This window comes from Filicampus tigris, chromosome 2 (genome assembly GCF_054856515.1).
Source record: "Filicampus tigris isolate MCC_2025a chromosome 2, RoL_Ftig_1.0, whole genome shotgun sequence".
Lineage (NCBI taxonomy): Eukaryota > Metazoa > Chordata > Actinopteri > Syngnathiformes > Syngnathidae > Filicampus > Filicampus tigris.
This window is the reverse complement of record NC_141218.1, coordinates 20,909,255-20,927,414: the sequence shown is the minus strand read 5'-3', so window position 1 is coordinate 20,927,414 and position 18,160 is coordinate 20,909,255. Positions and strand designations below refer to the sequence as shown.

Genomic DNA, 18,160 nt, shown 5'->3' with positions numbered 1-18,160 from the left:
AGTGTGCTGCACAGGTAGGGTGTGAGCTGGAGGAGAAGGAGGAATTCTGGCTGGATTTGATGAAGTGATGCAGTGCATACCTAGAAGTGAGAGAGTTGTCATTGGTGCAGACTTCAATGGACATGTTGGTGCAGGAAACAGAGGGGATGAGGAGGTGATGGGCAGGTTTGGTATCCAGGAGAGGAACGCAGAAAGACAGATGGCAGTTGACTTTGCCAAAAGGATGGAAATGGCTATAGTGAATACTTTCTACCAAAAGAGGCATGAACATAGGGTGACTTATGTGGTAGGGAGTAGTGGTGGTAGGAGCACACAGGTCGACTACATCTTGTGTAGACGGTGTAACCTGAAGGAGATCAGTGACTGCAAAGGCGAGAGTGTAGCCAAACAGCATAGGATGGTGGTGTGTAGGATAAATATGGTGGTGAGGAAGATGAAGAGGGCAAAGGCAGAGGAGAAGATGAAATGGTGGAAGCTGAAAAAGGAAGAGTGTTGCATGACTTTTAGGGAGGAGTTAAAACAGGCTCTGGGTGGTCAGGAGGTGCTTCCAGATGACTGGAAAACTACTGCTACTGTGATCAGGGAGACAGGTAGGAGAGTACTTGGTGTGTCACCTGGAGGGAAAGTAGATAAGGAGACTTGGTGTTGGAATGAGGAGTTACAGGAGTGTATACAGAGGAAGAAGTTAGCTAAGAAGAAGTGGGACACTGAGAGGACTGAGGAGAGTAGACAGGAGTACAGGGAGATGCAGCGGAAGGTGAAGGTAGAGGTAGCAAAGGCCAAACAAGGAGCTTATGATGACTTGTATGCTAAGTTGGACAGTAAGAAGGGGGAGACTGATCTAGACCGGTTGGCAAGACAGAGAGACGGCAATGGGACGGACGTGCAGCAGGTTAGGACGATTAAGAGTAGGGACAGACATCTATTGACAGGTGCCAGTAGTGTGATGGGAAGATTGAAAGAGTACTTTGAAGAGCTGATGAACAAGGAAAATGAGAGAGAACAAAGACTAGAAGAGGTGAATGCGATGCACCAGGAACTAGCAAAGATTAGTCAGGATGAAGTGAGGAGGGCACTGAAGAGGATGAAGAGTGGAAAGGCAGTCTGTTATGATGATATACCTGTAGAGGTTTGGAAGTGTCTAGGAGAGGTGGCAGTAGAGTTTCTGACTGGTTTATTCAACAGGATCTTAGATAGTGAGAAGATGCCTGAGGAGTGGAGGAGAAGTGTACTGGTTCCCATTTTTAAGAACAAGGGAGACGTACAGAGTTGTGGCAACTACAGAGGAATAAAGCTGATGAGCCATACAATGAAGTTATGGGAAAGGGTAGTGGAAGCTAGACTAAGGGTAGAAGTGAGCATTTGTGAGCAGCAGTATGGTTTCATGCCAAAAAGGGGTACTACAGATGCAGTATTTGCTTTGAGGATGTTGATACAGAAGTACAGAGAAGGCCAAATGGAGCTGCATTGTGTTTTTGTAGATCTGGAGAAAGCTTATGACAGGGTATAGTGATAGTGAGTATATTGGTAGAAGGATGCTGAGTTTTGAATTGCCAGGCAGGAGGCCTAGGGGGACCAAGGCGGAGGCTTATGGATGTAATGAGGGAGGACAGGAAAGTAGTTGGTGTGAGAGAAGAGGATGCAGAGGACAGGGTTAGATGGAGGCAATTGATTCGCTGTGGCGACCCCTGAAGGGAAAAGCCGAAAGGAAAAGAACAAGATTCTCCGTCCACGCCCTGGGTACTCTTCCATCCTTGTTCATAAAAATAATCATCCTGCGACCTCCGTCCTCGTCCTTTGAAAGTGCTTCCATCATTACATTCCATCGGTCCGACAATCATTTTAAATGGGCTTCCATTTGCGTTTCCGATTACCAACTTCGACAAACTTTAAAAAAACAACAACTGCGCAATACCGGCTCTGGTAATTTAAAACAGAATGCAATGAATTGCAAATCATGTTCAACCTATATTTAGTGGAATACACTACGAAGACAAAGACAAGATGTTTCAGTTGGATGTTTCAGTTGCCCAGCAGTGGACTGGAGGAACTTGGTTTTTGATTAAATATAATGTAATGCTTTGATATGATCCAAGGACAACTCAATTAACTTTTGCTTATTATTATCTGTCATAAAGGTTAATGTATTTGTCAGAAAATGACTGTTACTTCTTAAATTAGATATTTAATATTAAAATTGGCATTTTTTGGGGGGAGAGCACCATAAGCTTGTGTTGATGAAAGACAAACCTCACTGAGTTACAGAAAAAAAATCTATTGCACTAATAATTTTGGGAAAGCCAGAAACGGAATTAAAGCCATGTTTGTTCGATTTAACTCATCTCGAGTGTGTGGCAATTGGACGTCTGGTGTGCGCCAATCCTGGACAGCAAAGTGTTTTAACCTTGTGACAAACGTGTGTGACTGTGTGTATGTGTGTTTGTGTGTGTGTTTGTGGGGAGGACAGACTAATGGAATGTAAGGACAAGAAGCGCTTTAAAAGGACGAGGAAGGACCGTGTCGGAGGATGATTATTTTCATGAATAAGGACGGAGGGGTGCCCACGTCGCGGACGGAGGTCAGACCAGCAAAAAAGGGAAAAGTGAACCATCTCTGTCTTCCGGTGAGTAGACCAAATTCCACTTCTGTTTGCATGCACAGTCAAGTTTGCGCCAGTTTTTGCACATTGAATCCTTTAGGACAGGGGTGTCAAAGTCAAATGGACGGAGGGCCAAATAAAAAAAAATTGCTACAAGCCGAGGGCCGGACTGATAGAATGTTCATTGAAATTTAAAAAATTTCCAGATTGGATCGGGTCCTTCGCGCCTGCTGATGATGTCACGCTTTATATTTCTGTAATATATTTCTTTGCCTCTGTTTGTCACCCCCCTGGCTGACAAACAGTTTTTATGCTCGGAGTTACTATATGAAATATAAAATAAAGTACATTACTGCTACTTTTGCGAGGCAGCTCGTACGTCACTTCCGCTTGTGACCTGAGAAGAAGCCACTGCCCTTGTGAAACACGATCAGCGGAACGTTTGTGTTTCTCCTGCCAAACTGGAAACAATTTTCTGGTTGACTCGGGCTGCAAGATTGTATGAACTGTACATAATGTGAAGTAAAACGGAGAGGATCATATGATAGCTGACTCTATTTTAGAGTGGCAAGGTATGGATGTGGGTGCTCCTCTCAGAGAACACAGGCCCGTATTCCACTTGACATGTCTATTTATTGTGGTTTGCAACAACACAGACAAAGAATAACCTAACAACATCATCCAATGCGCATCCATTAGTTAACAATATGCCTAAACATTGCAATTCACTGTATTAAGCAATTAAACAGCCAAACAATACATATAATACACATTCACACGTTTCATCACTAGAATACTTAGCATATGAGCCAAAATAATTAACTAGTGTTCATCAATGTGACATCACTCACGAGAGCATATCTATGCTATTATGTACATCAGTTACCTGAAACGAACTTAAATGATTAAACTCACCTTTTAACATTTACATACAATAACAAACGTGGTGAAACACGGGCAACCTGCAACTACTGAGTTTGCTGGCAAGAACAAACTACGACCTGTGTCGAAGGAGAAAAAAGAAAAAAAAAAGTCACTCGCTATCAACACTTAGCGCTCGAATACCGTTCAATGCCTGCTCACAGTGTGGGACATCTCAGCACTACGTCGAAACTCAATGAATTTATCAAATGCCAACAATTACTAAGAGAAAGATTTACTAACATGAAGTATTTCTTAATAAAGCGTGTTTTACTCTGAATAATGTTTCACCACAATCCGATTCTGAAAGCCACGAAATAGTGACGTGAAGTCTTCAGTCGGCACGTAGACAACCGAAGTACGATCCTCGCAAAAGTAGCGGTAATGTTCATTATTTTATCTTATATTTAGCAAACACAACAGCCAGGGAGTGGCAAACATAGATGGAAATAAATATATTGCAGAAATAATGTAACGAATTCGGTTATCTGTGTTGTGGTCGAATTTGTGTTTTGCCGGGTTGTGTTGTTTCCGAGGTTGGTGAATGCATTGCGCGGCTTGCTGGATGGGAGGGGATGGAAGCAAGAGGAGCGGAGGAGGAGAGCCGTTGCACTTTTTTGACTGAATGGTTGTCGTACTGTATTGGCGTCGGCTGTGGCCCACAGTAGCCGGTTGGACTAATAAAAACATGATAATTAAACTACGTCTGTGTTCTTGGAAGACGCTACAATATATTTTAAAATGTGGTGTCATTACAACGCGCGAAGGACCCGATCACATCTGCTACCCACACTGGCTTCCTGCGGGCCGGATCTAATAATAAATCAATACCATCCCAGGGTTCGTAGAAAACCTTCTCGCGTGCCGGATGTGGCCCGCGGGCCTTGACTTTGACATATGTGCTTTAGGAAATCATGCCCATAGTGGTTCAAAATGTTCCTTTGGCACGAACAAACTCAACGACATCTTCAAAAATCTTCCGACAAGAACTACACAGTCAGTATGTCCCTTTAAATTTATTGGGCTAATTTCGAGAATTATATAAATTAACATGAGCAAAACACATTTCTAAAAGGCTTAGTGTTAAGATTCCCGAGATCACGATTCAAAATAGTAGTTCAACCTTTTGCAAAAAGTCAAGATTGTCACCTTGAGGAGGTGAAGGTGGGTGCCCTGTCTCATCTGATGGGGATTATTTCTCCCTTCCCTCCAAAATGCTTGTGCTCCACCGCTAATCACCACCTCCAGCGATCATTGACTGGTGCCACTTTGGCCGAGGCTAATTTATGTGTGCTACAACAGGAAAGCTTAAAAGACAATCCTGCTTGTCATCCATGTGATGGATCGGTCACCTCGCTTGCTCCTTGCGTGACGTCTCATATGTTTTCATGTCTGCTCGATGACCTCCACCCACTTGCATTTTAAAGTATCAAATAAACTAGAAAACCATCTGACTGTTACCAAGGCAAACATTTGTGAGCTAGATGAAGCTAACGTAGCAGTCGACAGTTTCTTCAGTACAATTTCTTGTCAAATCGCATGACCAGGTTGACTCAAATGCACACCAGCCAGAGAAAATCCACACCAAGTCTTTAATTCATAAAAAGCTGCATGATACTGGCTGAGAGTCCTACTATGCCAATGGCAATGGAATAAAAACAACACGAAAAAAGTTAAAACCAGTAAATGTGATCAATATAAACCATAATGTACATTTTTTTATGATAAATGTTTGTCCAACTCTAAATTGTACAACTTCAGATAGGTTCTAACTTCAAGGTACCACCGTATTATTCACAAAATGCATCAGGTGAACCCATTTTCACAAATTCTCAATTTGTATATTAGTTCAGGCATGGACAAAAAAGGAATTTAATTGAGAATGATGATGAGTCTGTCTTAACAGTTAACAGTTAAGATTAGAATGTACAGTACATGATCAAATGTACTAGTTTTATCAAATAACTCATTATGGACAATAAACCCATGCAAAAAAGTGTTTAGTATCGTTCAACCCCCTATTACACAAACTACACTAGAGATACAGTGGCAGGCCCCCTGACCCTGAACAGGATAAGCAGTATTGTAATGGATAGGTGGAGTGTTAGCAGGGCAGTGTGGGACATGTCAAAATCGCATACGGTACTGTACCTCCAATGGGGAAAAATGTATAAAAACAAAGAAAGACATTTTAAGAGACTTGTCATTGTAATGACTGTCATTGGGTGACACTGATGAGGACACCAAAGGTACTATCGTGAAATAATATATATAAAACATAATACAGTTTTTATATTTTTACATTCACATATTTCTAATGTTGGAGCTCTACATTGAAAATAATTATTTTAGGATTTTTGATTGGGAAAAAAATGAATTTGAATATCTTGGTCAAAACAGGTAAAGACATCTCAGAAAGTCCCAACAAATTGGGGCTGGCCAAGTGCTAAGAAATAACTTGTTCTGGTTGAGCTCCAAAATAAACCCTAGAATCTATAATAATGAAAACGTATTGAATACATAAAAACAAATCGGAATCAACTGCTGTATTTATCTTTGATTTTTCTACTTTGAAACAACAATCTCTTGGCACCACACTGACCTTCCAGAATGATGTTGTTTTCAATGAAATATGAAAGTGGAGGGAAATAAATGTAATCTTGCATTTTCCAGCTGTCATTCTTATAAATCAAAAGAACTAATTCGTGTTGCTCGCACGGCGAGTGTGATTGATGAGTGCACTGTGTGCTCCAGTAAAGGAGAAAGAGTTCAACAATACCTTTTAAAAACTATTTAACTGTCAAAAAAGCACAAGTTGAAAGAAATATGACTTTTATTTTTTTCAGTTTTCTCCTCAGCACAACACAACAAACCATCGACTCACCACCGCAAAATCAATAGAATTTATTCCAGGTGAGCAGCATCTGCTTTCCTGCTGTTGTTGACTATAAGTTGTCTATTTTTCATTACGGTTACTCGCACAGTGCAGATTTTTTTTCCAGCATTTCCTGCCCCTAAAAAACGCAGGCCTGCAGCTAAAACTATTGAAGTGCTGAGCATGGATTGCATTAGCGTAGCAAGCACTGTCACACCTTGTTATCCTTTCCTCTTCTGTCAGATCTTATATTGGCATATGGATCGTGCTTCTTAAACAACCTCTGCAGCCGTAGAAGAAACGAAATATGGACATGATCTAGAGATAGTATTAAAAGTTTATTAACGATTAATAAAAAGTTTAAAACATCAAAATGTACAATAATTTATGTGGAGCTTTTCTTGTGCTTAATTGACACGTGGATCCCACATATGGACATGAGGTACCTTGATTAAGGTTTTATTGAATTGAACTGTGCATTGAAACATTTACTGTAGCTATGTCTAAAATTTTAAATAATTTATGCAGAATTTATACAGGAATTATTTCAATTACATTTGGATCCTGATCATTACACTTATGTACTTTTGAAAAACTGATCTGATTCACTTTTTGAGTGTCGTTGACGTGAAATGCCGTCAACGAGAATCCTAACAAGGAGTGCCGTCAACGTCAATTACTGTCAACTATGTTTTTTTTTTTTTTATATGGGAGTGGGCAGAGAAAAGTCTTGGCCAACTGTGGTTTGATCATTATGCCGGGAAATACAATAAAAAAAGGAATAACTATGACCAGTAGATGGCAGCATTTGATCTCTTTCGGAGGAGCTCACTGTGTGCAACAGCAATGTGTAAGCTCCTACAACATAGCTGACCCTTGGAAATGCGACCGTTAATAGCAGCTTGTGATTGATTAAAGTGTTAATTGTACTACAGTGTCGAAAATGAAAGAAATTATTAATATTAAGAGACAGACATGCCTGCACACACTCTACTAAATACTACTACGACTACTAAATATTGTGCAAATCGTCTGTAAGTTTGTCAAATACTAAATTGCTACACATTATTTTACCATCTAAAAAACATTTTCAATGTTGTTGTGTTTTATAGAAGAATATGACTGTTCAGATGTTTGTGGTGTCACAAAGTAAACATTATTAGCATCAAAGTTACTGTGGTGTACAAAATATATCTTTTCACAAAGAGCTTGATTTCTGTGTTTATTTGGTCCAAAATAGGTGATTTGTGTGAAACCAATCCATATTTTCCTGACGATTACTAAACAACGGAAAAAGGTCAAAACAAACTTTTTTGTGTGATGAAAGAAGAGAGTCTAATCTTTCATTTGTATTTTCTATATTTACATGGACATACAACAATATTTTGTGAGCCCTGAAAGATCAGTCAGAATGCTCTAAATTGGCTGGCTCTCAAGAGGTTCTCTTTTTTGAAAATGGCTGGTATTGGATTCATCAAACCTGTATACATTGATTTGCAAATAAAAAAACAAAAAAAGTAGTAGTGATGGGAATTTCGACTAATTTGCCCGCCGACTAGTCTCAAATTTTATTTGCGACTAGTCGACTAGTCTATAAGCAAGAAAACTTGGAATTTAATACATTGAATTCAAAGTTTAAAATACAAATGTTTTGTGTATTTACAGTAGGGGCTATTTTAGCCCAAACATTCAGGACAGTTTGTTAATTTAAATTCTATTGATGTAACAACAACTGACTGAATAAAAATGAACAATTGAACGATAGATACATTTCTGATACATTTGCCAATGCAATGCATGGCATTTATTATGAATAATGGTACCGACTCCCAGTCCAGCAGGGTCTCATTCGCCATATGTTAGATGCATTATCATGCACACAGGTGACGGCTTTATTTTCTAGTGCCCACGTACCCATCACACTCTGCAAGAGACCAGCCAAGTTTTCATTTGTGTGTTTTTCCTCCAAGGCGCATGAAGCACACAGCTGCGGGGATGTCCTTCGTCTACATACGTTATACACGTCATAGTCATGTAAGATTCGGTGGCTATGGACGTCCATCCGTCTGTAGTTAAGGCATTGGCCACATAGCTGCTGCGCTCAAACGCTCGTAGTATATATTCTTTCATTTGGTTATGGCTACTCTCGAAAGATTTAAAAAAAAAAAAAAAATGTTTGCCCTCAACAAAAGAAAGCGGCAGCATATCGTGTCATTTTATAAATTAGTTGGGTAATCTTTGCTGTGCGGTGAGCATCGCAGAGCCTGGCTGGAACAAACTCTCTCATGCTCGTCTGCCTGGCCCCGCCGCCATCGACCTGCTGGTTCACATCGAGATTTACTTTGGATGTGGTTTCTCATCGCTCCGGGAGAGTGGTTGTAAGCGAGTTTATGCTTACAAAGCCTACAGACGACGTTGCTGTCATCTGCTTCATTAAAATACGTTGTATGTACTTTTCTTCTCCAAACTTAGATTCCCCGCCCCCTAGTATGTGGGCGGGGGGGAGGGGAGCAAATTCTCTCTCTTGGTGCTCAGCTTGTTTACAGAGGTCGAGGCAGAGGCGTGAGGAACAATTTGCGTGATACTAATGCAGTGTTTAACCTACTAGTAAAATACTAAACGTTTAATAAATCGTAGACGGCTAAACGGTTAAACGACTAGTCGCGCACATCCCTAATAAGTAGTATAATAGTAGTAGTACTTATAAGAAGTATAAGTTTACGCTAAAAAAGTTAAAGTTAACAGAATTGTTTCAGAAAATATTTAGAATTTCTACTTATTTGGCACATGGATCCTGCTTATTTAATCTTTATTTATTTTTTTTTACAGTTGAGGAAAAAGCATACACAAGATACCCATTTAAAGGGCTTTGAATGATTTATACATTGTTATTGATTCATTTGTCAACACATTGTAAATACTATAACATCAACTCATTAAAGTATTTATGTGGATTTCAAGCCGAAGCTCTTATTCGACATATGGATCCCACTTCTTAAACTGCTTCTACAGTCGAAGGAAAAAAAGGAAACTTGTCCACACGCAGGTAACATATATATAAAACAAATATAAACACACGCATTGTGTATGAAACTGAGAAAAAACATGATCTGTCATGGGCCGCCAGCAGAGATCAAATTGATGTTAATGTCTGTGAGAAGCCTTTTCCTTATGAGTTATAGCATCAGTGGTCAAATGTCCTCCAAGGGGCGAAGGCACAGCTGAGGACATGAATGTTTCACAAGACGCCTCTATGCAAAGCCTCCACATCGGGAGTTGAGTTATTAAGCACAGCGAACTTGCTCCACATGACGACACAGGTCTCCAATCACTCTACAGCAGGGGTGCTCACACTTTTTTAGCATGCGAGCTACTTATAAAATGACCAAGTCAAAATGATCTACCTTCCGGGTAGAATATTTGTAATGGGTAGGTCCTACCCACTACAAAAATGCAAAGAGAGAGAGAGAGAGAGAGAGAGAGAGAGAGAGAGAGGGCGGCAAGTTCGAGGAACAGGTTACTACGCAGTTTGAGTGTGCCTCCCGATCCAGATTTACAGCTCGTCGAGTCTGTTAATCTTTGAAGTTGTATTTGTGCCTTTCCCGATTGTGCATCCACGAGAGGTGAGTAGCATCGCCTTTCAAAGTGTATTGTCCTTCGTTGGCGAAGTTGAAGTCCTCCTGCCACTAACGAATGTGTGCAACGGTTAGCATTAGTTGGTGCTATGTTATCCTAACATATGTCATTCTGGCTTGTTCACCTGATTTAATGTGTCTATGTCTATTAAGTGAATAGGATGGGCACATTAACATCTTAAAGAGAAGTCGACCCAAACGTTTTTTTTTCAAGAATATGTTCTATGCAGGCCCACTAGTTGAAACAAGGCATTCTGATATATATTGCGTTTTTTGAGTAAGAGTTAATCCACCTGTTTTTATCTATATACAAGCTTAGTTTGTAACTTTGGTTTTCTTCTCTCTGTTTTAGAGGCCGCACACACACCCGCACATACACGACTACACCTAACTACAGCACATGTACCCAAATACACAAGGCGCTTCCAACTACGCTACCTTGCCTCATCGGCCGCTACTGCAGGATATTAACCAAAGTGGATACATTAATATTGGACTTTATTGGACACTATTGTGACATTGGATGTTCATTGCCAAACTGTTGGATAAAACAGATTAAGCAGCTACCTGCCTCCTCCTTATTCCGCCATCTTGCCTCACTTTGCCTTTCCGAGCATCCTGGCCACAAAAGTGGTGCTCTGACCGGCGCCCCCAGGTACGGTAAGATAGAAATTTGAACCACCAGATGTACAGTCAAGGTTCGCACAACGCTATCGACATAGCGTCCCCAACATTTGTGTTTAAGGGCTATGTAAATAAATTAGACTTTTGACAAGAGAAAAGTTCACTGACCGAATTGTTATTATTGTCATTTTTAATACATTTTTAAAGCACCCCTCTGACTGCGGCACAACTAGGGGTGGTTGTGGGGGGGTTTGGTGAGTGTACGGGCGCATGATCGGGGGTGGAAGGCGGTCTCCAAGTGCACACTTCACAGCAGCCAACTTGACATCATCCACAAGCGGAGATATTCATGTCGACCGCATGCCTCTCCTGCACTGAATTTAAAAGGAATGAAGGTAGCCGCTTCCATTGGTCACATTGGAAACAAGCCGGCAGTGTTCACACACATAATGGTGCAAATACCCACTTTTACCTTTGCGCATCTCCAAAAATACCAAAAGAAAGTTTGACTGTGCTTTGGGATAGACTTGCGCTGGTCACCAAAATAGTGCCCCATGTGTGGAATACTGCAGTTTTTCAAAACCCGAAACGACTGAGCCGTATTTCAGCGACGCAAGAGATTGTGTGCAATCTTCCGGTTCAGCTTTCAGGCAACACTGCAGTACATAGTAGTGTGTAACAAGTAAACAAGAGAACTTACAGTCAAAAAGTTTGGTTCATATGATTGTTTTTGTCCCTGTAACAAGTAGTTACCACAGTCCTACATGAAAAGCACATGCAGAATCCCACACTGAAGTTGGCTCCTTCTGCATGATGCCTCTTGTGTTTTGGGCTACTAAAAATAAGACGTGACCCCTTTACTGTGCGTTGCTCTTGCGAGAGGAAGAGAAAGTGGGCTTGCCCTCACCATCGCACCGCGCTTACAGTTTGCCTGCAGCTTCACCAGACTGCCGCATGTAATGAACTGAACTTACAGCGTCTAGCACTTATCGTGAGTCCACATTAGACTGACAGCTGCATGGATAAGCAGTGGATGGGAGTAACGTCAGTGGATTGGGCTGAGAGCAGTTTCAAAGCTACATGTCCGCTCTCGCCTCTTCAGCACCAAGCTTCATTTCAATGCAAAACAACAACAACAACAACAACACAATTTGGATGGAAGCCATCTCCATTTCCAAAGAAGCTGCGACACCCACTATCTTTGGAACGATACTGAACAGTTTCTGACCCCTGGAGTGTTGCCCTCACTTGGTAATTGCTGAAGCTGCCTGCGAAGCAACAGTTATGAACGTGAGCTACACGGGTGAACACGGCGTGATGTGGGCGAAGCCAAAGCGATATCGTGCAGACTAACGCGGCCAGCACGTTAAGCAACGGGCTGGTGTTCATAAAGCATTCCTCGCTCTCTATGCCGCTGGAAGCACCTTTTAGTGGACTTTGAAATACAGTCCGTTGCCCCAGGCGTTTGTTCAAGTGAGATAAGTCGCCGGTTGGCTTCATCAGACACCAACAACACACACGCACACACACACACACGCACACACACACACACTGTTTGTGCATCGTAAACACTCCATCGCTTTATTGCCTGCAGGGGTTGCTCTGCTGCAAAAATGCTCACTGCATATGTGTTGCTCAATGTAAACTTGCCGTTTCAGTTGCTTGAGGGTTAATTTTTTTTTTCTTTTTTTTTTTTTTTTTAAACCTATCCATGGTAATGAAAATCTGCTCCAGGGTCAAGCAGTCACCATTATAAAGCCTATATTACTGAACAGGCTGAATATATTAGATTTTATTTTTAAACCTTTGGAAAGGGTAAAACCAAGTTACGAGCTGTTAATATTAAAATATAAAAACAGAAGGAAACTAACGCTTGTGCATGGGAGGTAAGGCTCTTCACATGTAAACTACACACTTTATGTATGCATGTACCATTCTTCTTCTATGTATTATTATTATGAAGTTTCATTGTACCACACATTTCTGAGCCAGGACAAATACAGTATGTGTGTTTTGTTTTCCTGCGTCACTTAAGTTCCATTTCAAGTTCGGTTACTATCACTGCACTTTGAAATAGAAAACATTTACTAATTGTACAGGTAATGTTTTACTTGTAGCATGTTACATTTTAGCATTCTTAACCGTCATACAAGTATATAACTACAACAGACAGCATACATTAATGATAAGCTCTAATGCAAAGGAGATTTATGTTGTTGGTGCACATGTTGGATAACTTTTTTTTTAAACATTCTTGTCACGCAGTTATAAAAGTAAGTTATCCATTACAAAATGTTAAACAAGAAAATACTGTATGTCACTTTGATAACAAGTGATGACACATGACTTTTTTAAGATATAACCGTTGACTTCTTATTTAATTTGTTCTCTTTTAATGTTCTTCTTCTCAATGTATTTTCTTCTTTTTTGGGGGCCAAATTCTCAATTATAAAACAGTAGTGGCTTTGAACTTCAGATGTTTCACTGTCGGTCCTTAGAATGGAGTTCCATACCGAAGACATACATTTTTTACACAACATACTCGAGTCTATCTTTAACCTACCCTACACAGTAGTTTAGTCATAATTACAGTACATTTATATGAAAAACAATTTTAGGCCATGGATACAAAACAGTCAAATTAAAAACAGTACCAAAACAAGAGCACAATTCCATCGCAAACAGATGATCACCTGTATACAAAATACCAAATTCCAGCTTGAAATATGTTTGATGATGGGATGCCGGGACTGGACAGAGAGAAACAAATCAATCAAGACAAGTAGAGGTATGGTTGATTAGATGTGAATGTTTCTTCATGTATTGTTTACTGTACAACATTTGCTCAGCGAATGTGGAATTGCTTGCGCTTCATATTTGGCTCTGACATGCATGTCTGAGTAGTAGGTGAGGAGGGAAATTCACTCACCAACACTCTTTTCCGAGGTGATAGCTTATGGTCAAAAGAGAGCCCTTAAATGAGTGCAACCTTTGCAAAAAACCTGCAGCAGCAATGTCATTTCCAAAAGATTCCGGGAGAATGGAGTATTTGCCACTACATCCGTCGAAAGAAAAATGCTTAATGCAAACAAAGCATTTTCCTTACAATCAATTCGTTCAAGCCGAGCCAGCCAGCCACTACTAGTATTTGTTTTCAAGCTGTGATTTTAATTGGCTTTCATTTAAATTCAGACCCACAAGCGTTTTGCAAATAAAGTTAGTAATGGGGTTTATTAGTCCTTGGTGAAGAGATGAGCAAGGATCCCCCAAAAAAACATCCTTGCGTATTTCAAAACCAATAAGTTCTGTTTTTTTTCTTTTTTATGTTCCCGCTGCACCCATCACTGACTCATGAGCAAGCTGAGTGTCAGCCAATTAAGCGAGGTTCATAATTCTAATACAACTTTTATGAGACTGAAGGTAGACCCCAGAACAGTTGGAACATGTGCTTGCTTTTTCCCAAATAATAAATCCTGTTTTTTTGGGGGTTTTTTTTTTTTGCTTATATTGAACTTCATGGTTGAAGGAATACTGTGCTAATTACAGTGAGAAGTAATTAAGTAAATCACAGGTTGGAGAGGTTGCAAATGTTTTTTACTAGAGAAGGGGATAAGAGAGGTTTATGATCATCCCAGCATGCAACATTTTGAGGTTACACGTGGCAGGAGATGGCACAGTCAGTAACCGCCATACTTAAATTTTATAAATATGATTGCTTCATATTTATGAACAGGAAGCACTTTTCATACATATATTTACTGTGATTATGACTTTACAATTGTGTTAGTGTAGGTTAGCAAGCAATAGTCATAATAATAACTTTAGTTTGGTCACCGCAGAAAGCACAGAATTCCATAAATCCAAGAAACGCTGTAAGTGAGTCATTGATTGTTCAGAATGATTTCAATTGTGTTGAGTTGATTGTAATTTATGTGTTGAATCAACTGCAATGTCATTAGATGGGAGCAAACAGCAGAGGCATTGCTGAATCAGTCTCAACTAGTTTGCTGTCGAAAGAAGCACAACATGGCGTCAGCTATGTGGTTGGCCAAATCTTGCACAGAAACAGTAGTTTACAGCACCCACAAAGGGATTCTACTATTCATTTAAATATTGTATTTTAAAATATATTTATTGTTAATTTCACCCATAGTGGACCAAGAATAAATATTTTAATAAGTGTCTGCTTCTCATTCTTATTGTACTGCTTATTTTCTCTATTTCTTTTTTATGGTGCCCTTGAGTGGCCAAAAAGGTCCTAAAAATAACATCAATAACTTTCATCCATAATTTTCCTTCATGATTAATAAAGTATCAAACTACCTCCCTTCGAACAGGTACGTAGGAAATTAAAGTAAATGTAGCAGTTATTGTTTAGGGTTACAACCTTACCAAAATACAACATGCAGATTGTCACAACGCTCACCGTTGAATGCAGAAGCATTTGTGATGCAATATTAATGATTTTAAACTTTCAAATGAATGGAACTTTTTCTTCCAGACAGATGGTGAGCCAATGCAACATAACTACATATCCAAATATACTTTTAATAGGTACAACCATCTTAAAGTCATTTAAACTGTGAGTGTGAATGTAAATAAACTTGACAGACCATGATGCTTTTCATCAACAAGCAGAGTGGGCGAAATTTTGAAACAAGCAAACAAACAAACAAACAAACAAACAAAGAGACTTTGGTTGAAGTGCGCCACCTACGTTGTGGATTCTGACCCATCTTATCCACCCCCAAAAGAAAGGTTGTGGCTGCCATTTGCCCTGTGGCCAACATCTTCATCATGTCAACAGAATGATGATTTAGGCCGTCAGCTATTCTCCAGCTGTCTCACATTTATGTCTCCATCCATGTGACAGCTTCCAATGAGCAAGAAAAACACGTTTGATGAATCAGAGAAGAAGAGTGGGGCAGACAGGAGTTTGGGAATCCAGGACAGCCTTAAATAATTCCACTTGTGCATAACCAAGGCTAAATAGCTAAAATAGGACTCATATTCAAATGGAAGGCGTACATTATGCGTTGATACCTCCACGCTGCGATGTCCCAAGGGTGCTACTCGCATGAACAGCGGATAGTATCATCACTTAAAAAAGAGGCTTTAGAGAGTGTGTGGTATGGTCGCCGAGATAAATAAGAGATTTCATCTCCACTCCCCGCTCTCTCATTCTCTTTGAACTCACAGCCAATTTGGAAATGCCTACACTGACCCGCACCTGAGAGCCTGAAGAGCGCAGACTGCGCAGCACTTCTGACATCCAACCCCACTCCGCTCCATCGGCGCACCCGGCCTCTGTCACTCGTGCGAGCGTCAACTTCAGAGCAAAGATGATACAGTGTAATTGATGCGCTGCTTCGCTCCAGTAAACAGCCAACCTGCTGGTGTGAAAATGATTCAACCCCAAGAGACAATAACTTCATGTTTTTTTCTGTGAAGCAAAATGTCGTGGCACCTGATTGATTTCATTTCCCATTTTCATCTAAAGTATGTGTCCTACCTAGCAGTTGTCGAGTACATCTGTGGCAGTACCTCACCAATATCATTGCAACACATTCATCTAGCAATGCATGGTCACAAATGACCATAATGTACAGTGGAAGACCAGGCATCCTCTGATAAACCATCAGGTTTGCAGGGAGCAGGAGCCTATTGGTCGACACCCTGAACTGACGATCACCATACAATAAAGTGAACATATCGCGACAGACACCCATTCACACTATGCTTGAAGCAATGTCCGGTGAGTGAACCACTACACACCGATGCACACGAAAAATGCACACCCCCACCAACAACAATGCCAAAAGATCACTTTTCACTTTATCATTTAGCCCCCAAAATATAATGGATTCCTTCCTGACCTGACCTGCACCACTGCCTCTGCCAAGTGCCAAGTTCTGTGACATTTTTGCAAGGCAGCATTTGTGCCATTCTGCTACCATGAAGGTGAAGTCATCAATAGTTGGATTGAGCACCTTAATCCTTCTTTGACAGAAGGCAATGTGTGGCACAGTGAAGCAGTCAGTGTTTAGGTAACACCCTCGATGCATGGCCTATTATGTAAAATTGAACCCTTAGTTACTGTTGCCAAGCCTGTCAAGCCGTCAACCAGCATGGTACTTTCATTGTTTGAAATATTACAAAATCTATAAAAATGTGAGCTCATGCATGGAAATTGCAGAGCAAAAGTGATGAGCAACATTGTTCCTATAAAGGCAGGTTGATCTGCAGCGGACCTGGGCAAAGTACGGCCCGGGTGTGACCATCAGGCCTGCCCACAGTCTCTGACTGGCCCTCACAAAGACCATGAAATCAAAACAATAAAACAAATGTGGTGCTTTGATTTTGATCGGCTTTTTTAAATGTATATATGTGTGGACGCTGGTACAAGCAAGCAAGCGAGTACTTGTGTCTGCGATGTTGCCAATTTAGCAATGTTTGCACCATATTTTGTGACTTTTCAGACCCCTCTAGCACCAAATTTTCCCCAAAAAAGAGACTACCAGAAATGACAAAAGTGGTCCTAATGTTATCAGTATTTATTATTTCCTTCACAGTGGAGGGAAGAGTGTCAATATGATTTGGAATTATCTAATAATATGGTAAGCAAATTTACAGTGTCAGAGACCGTACATATTGGATGTACATCATCACTATATCATTACACATCACTATCAATAATATTATACACTTCCCACTTATCTATATATTTTGAGGTTATAAACAAATTTGTGACATTGACATGGACACTTCATCTCCAGATGAAGGCTAAACTCTCCAGCGTCACTGCAGACACGCAATGACTTCAGTGTCTCTACTGTATATTGTAACATGTTTGCTTCAGTAAAATTCAATAAGTCATCCATTTGGCACATTTGCATTGGGCATTAATCAGTGTTATGCCTACTGATTATTAGGCGGAGGTAAACATGCCACAGTCTTATGACTGGACAACTGAAAGGGAAGAAAGCAAAACAGACTGAACACAGGAGAGAGAAATCAAAGCCATTTGTGGTTTTTGTCAATAAATAATGTCCACATTGATGGTGATGATGATGAGTGTACTATATATTGCTGTGGCAGATATTTTCTTTTACTCTAATACTTCTGCCCCAGTTATACTAAAGTGTCCTCATGATCCTCATTTAAAAAAATATATATTTACTTGGGAAAAGGCATGAAAAATAACCTCGGGTATGACGCCACATGCGGATTCACCAACTCTAAAGTCACATAGGAATTACACGTATCACGCTGCTTGGGCAAATTTCCATTAAAATATAATGTGTATGATTTATGTGTACCGACTCGTGTTTTTTCTTCCTTTTTTTAATAACTGGTGCTTCATAATGAATGTTATTAAAAATAAACAGCAGTGCAGAATGCTGCAAACATAAATTAGAGTTTCTGCTGCGACAGACAAGTCATTTATTAGCATAACAACCGAACACATCCTATTTGAAGCGTATTCTCACGCACCACGGCCAACAC

General features: G+C 40.2%; 1 protein-coding gene across 1 annotated transcript in view; it reads left to right on the top strand.

Annotated features, from left to right (window-relative positions):
• Window positions 1–397: 397 nt before the first annotated feature.
• The window catches only part of LOC147151726 (uncharacterized), a 36,206-nt gene continuing 18,443 nt past the window's right edge, over window positions 398–18,160 (top strand). The window contains exon 1 of the mRNA XM_086024670.1: window positions 398–1,196. Within this exon, the coding sequence (XP_085880796.1) occupies window positions 398–1,196 (799 nt within the window). The remainder of the gene's footprint in view (window positions 1,197–18,160) is intronic.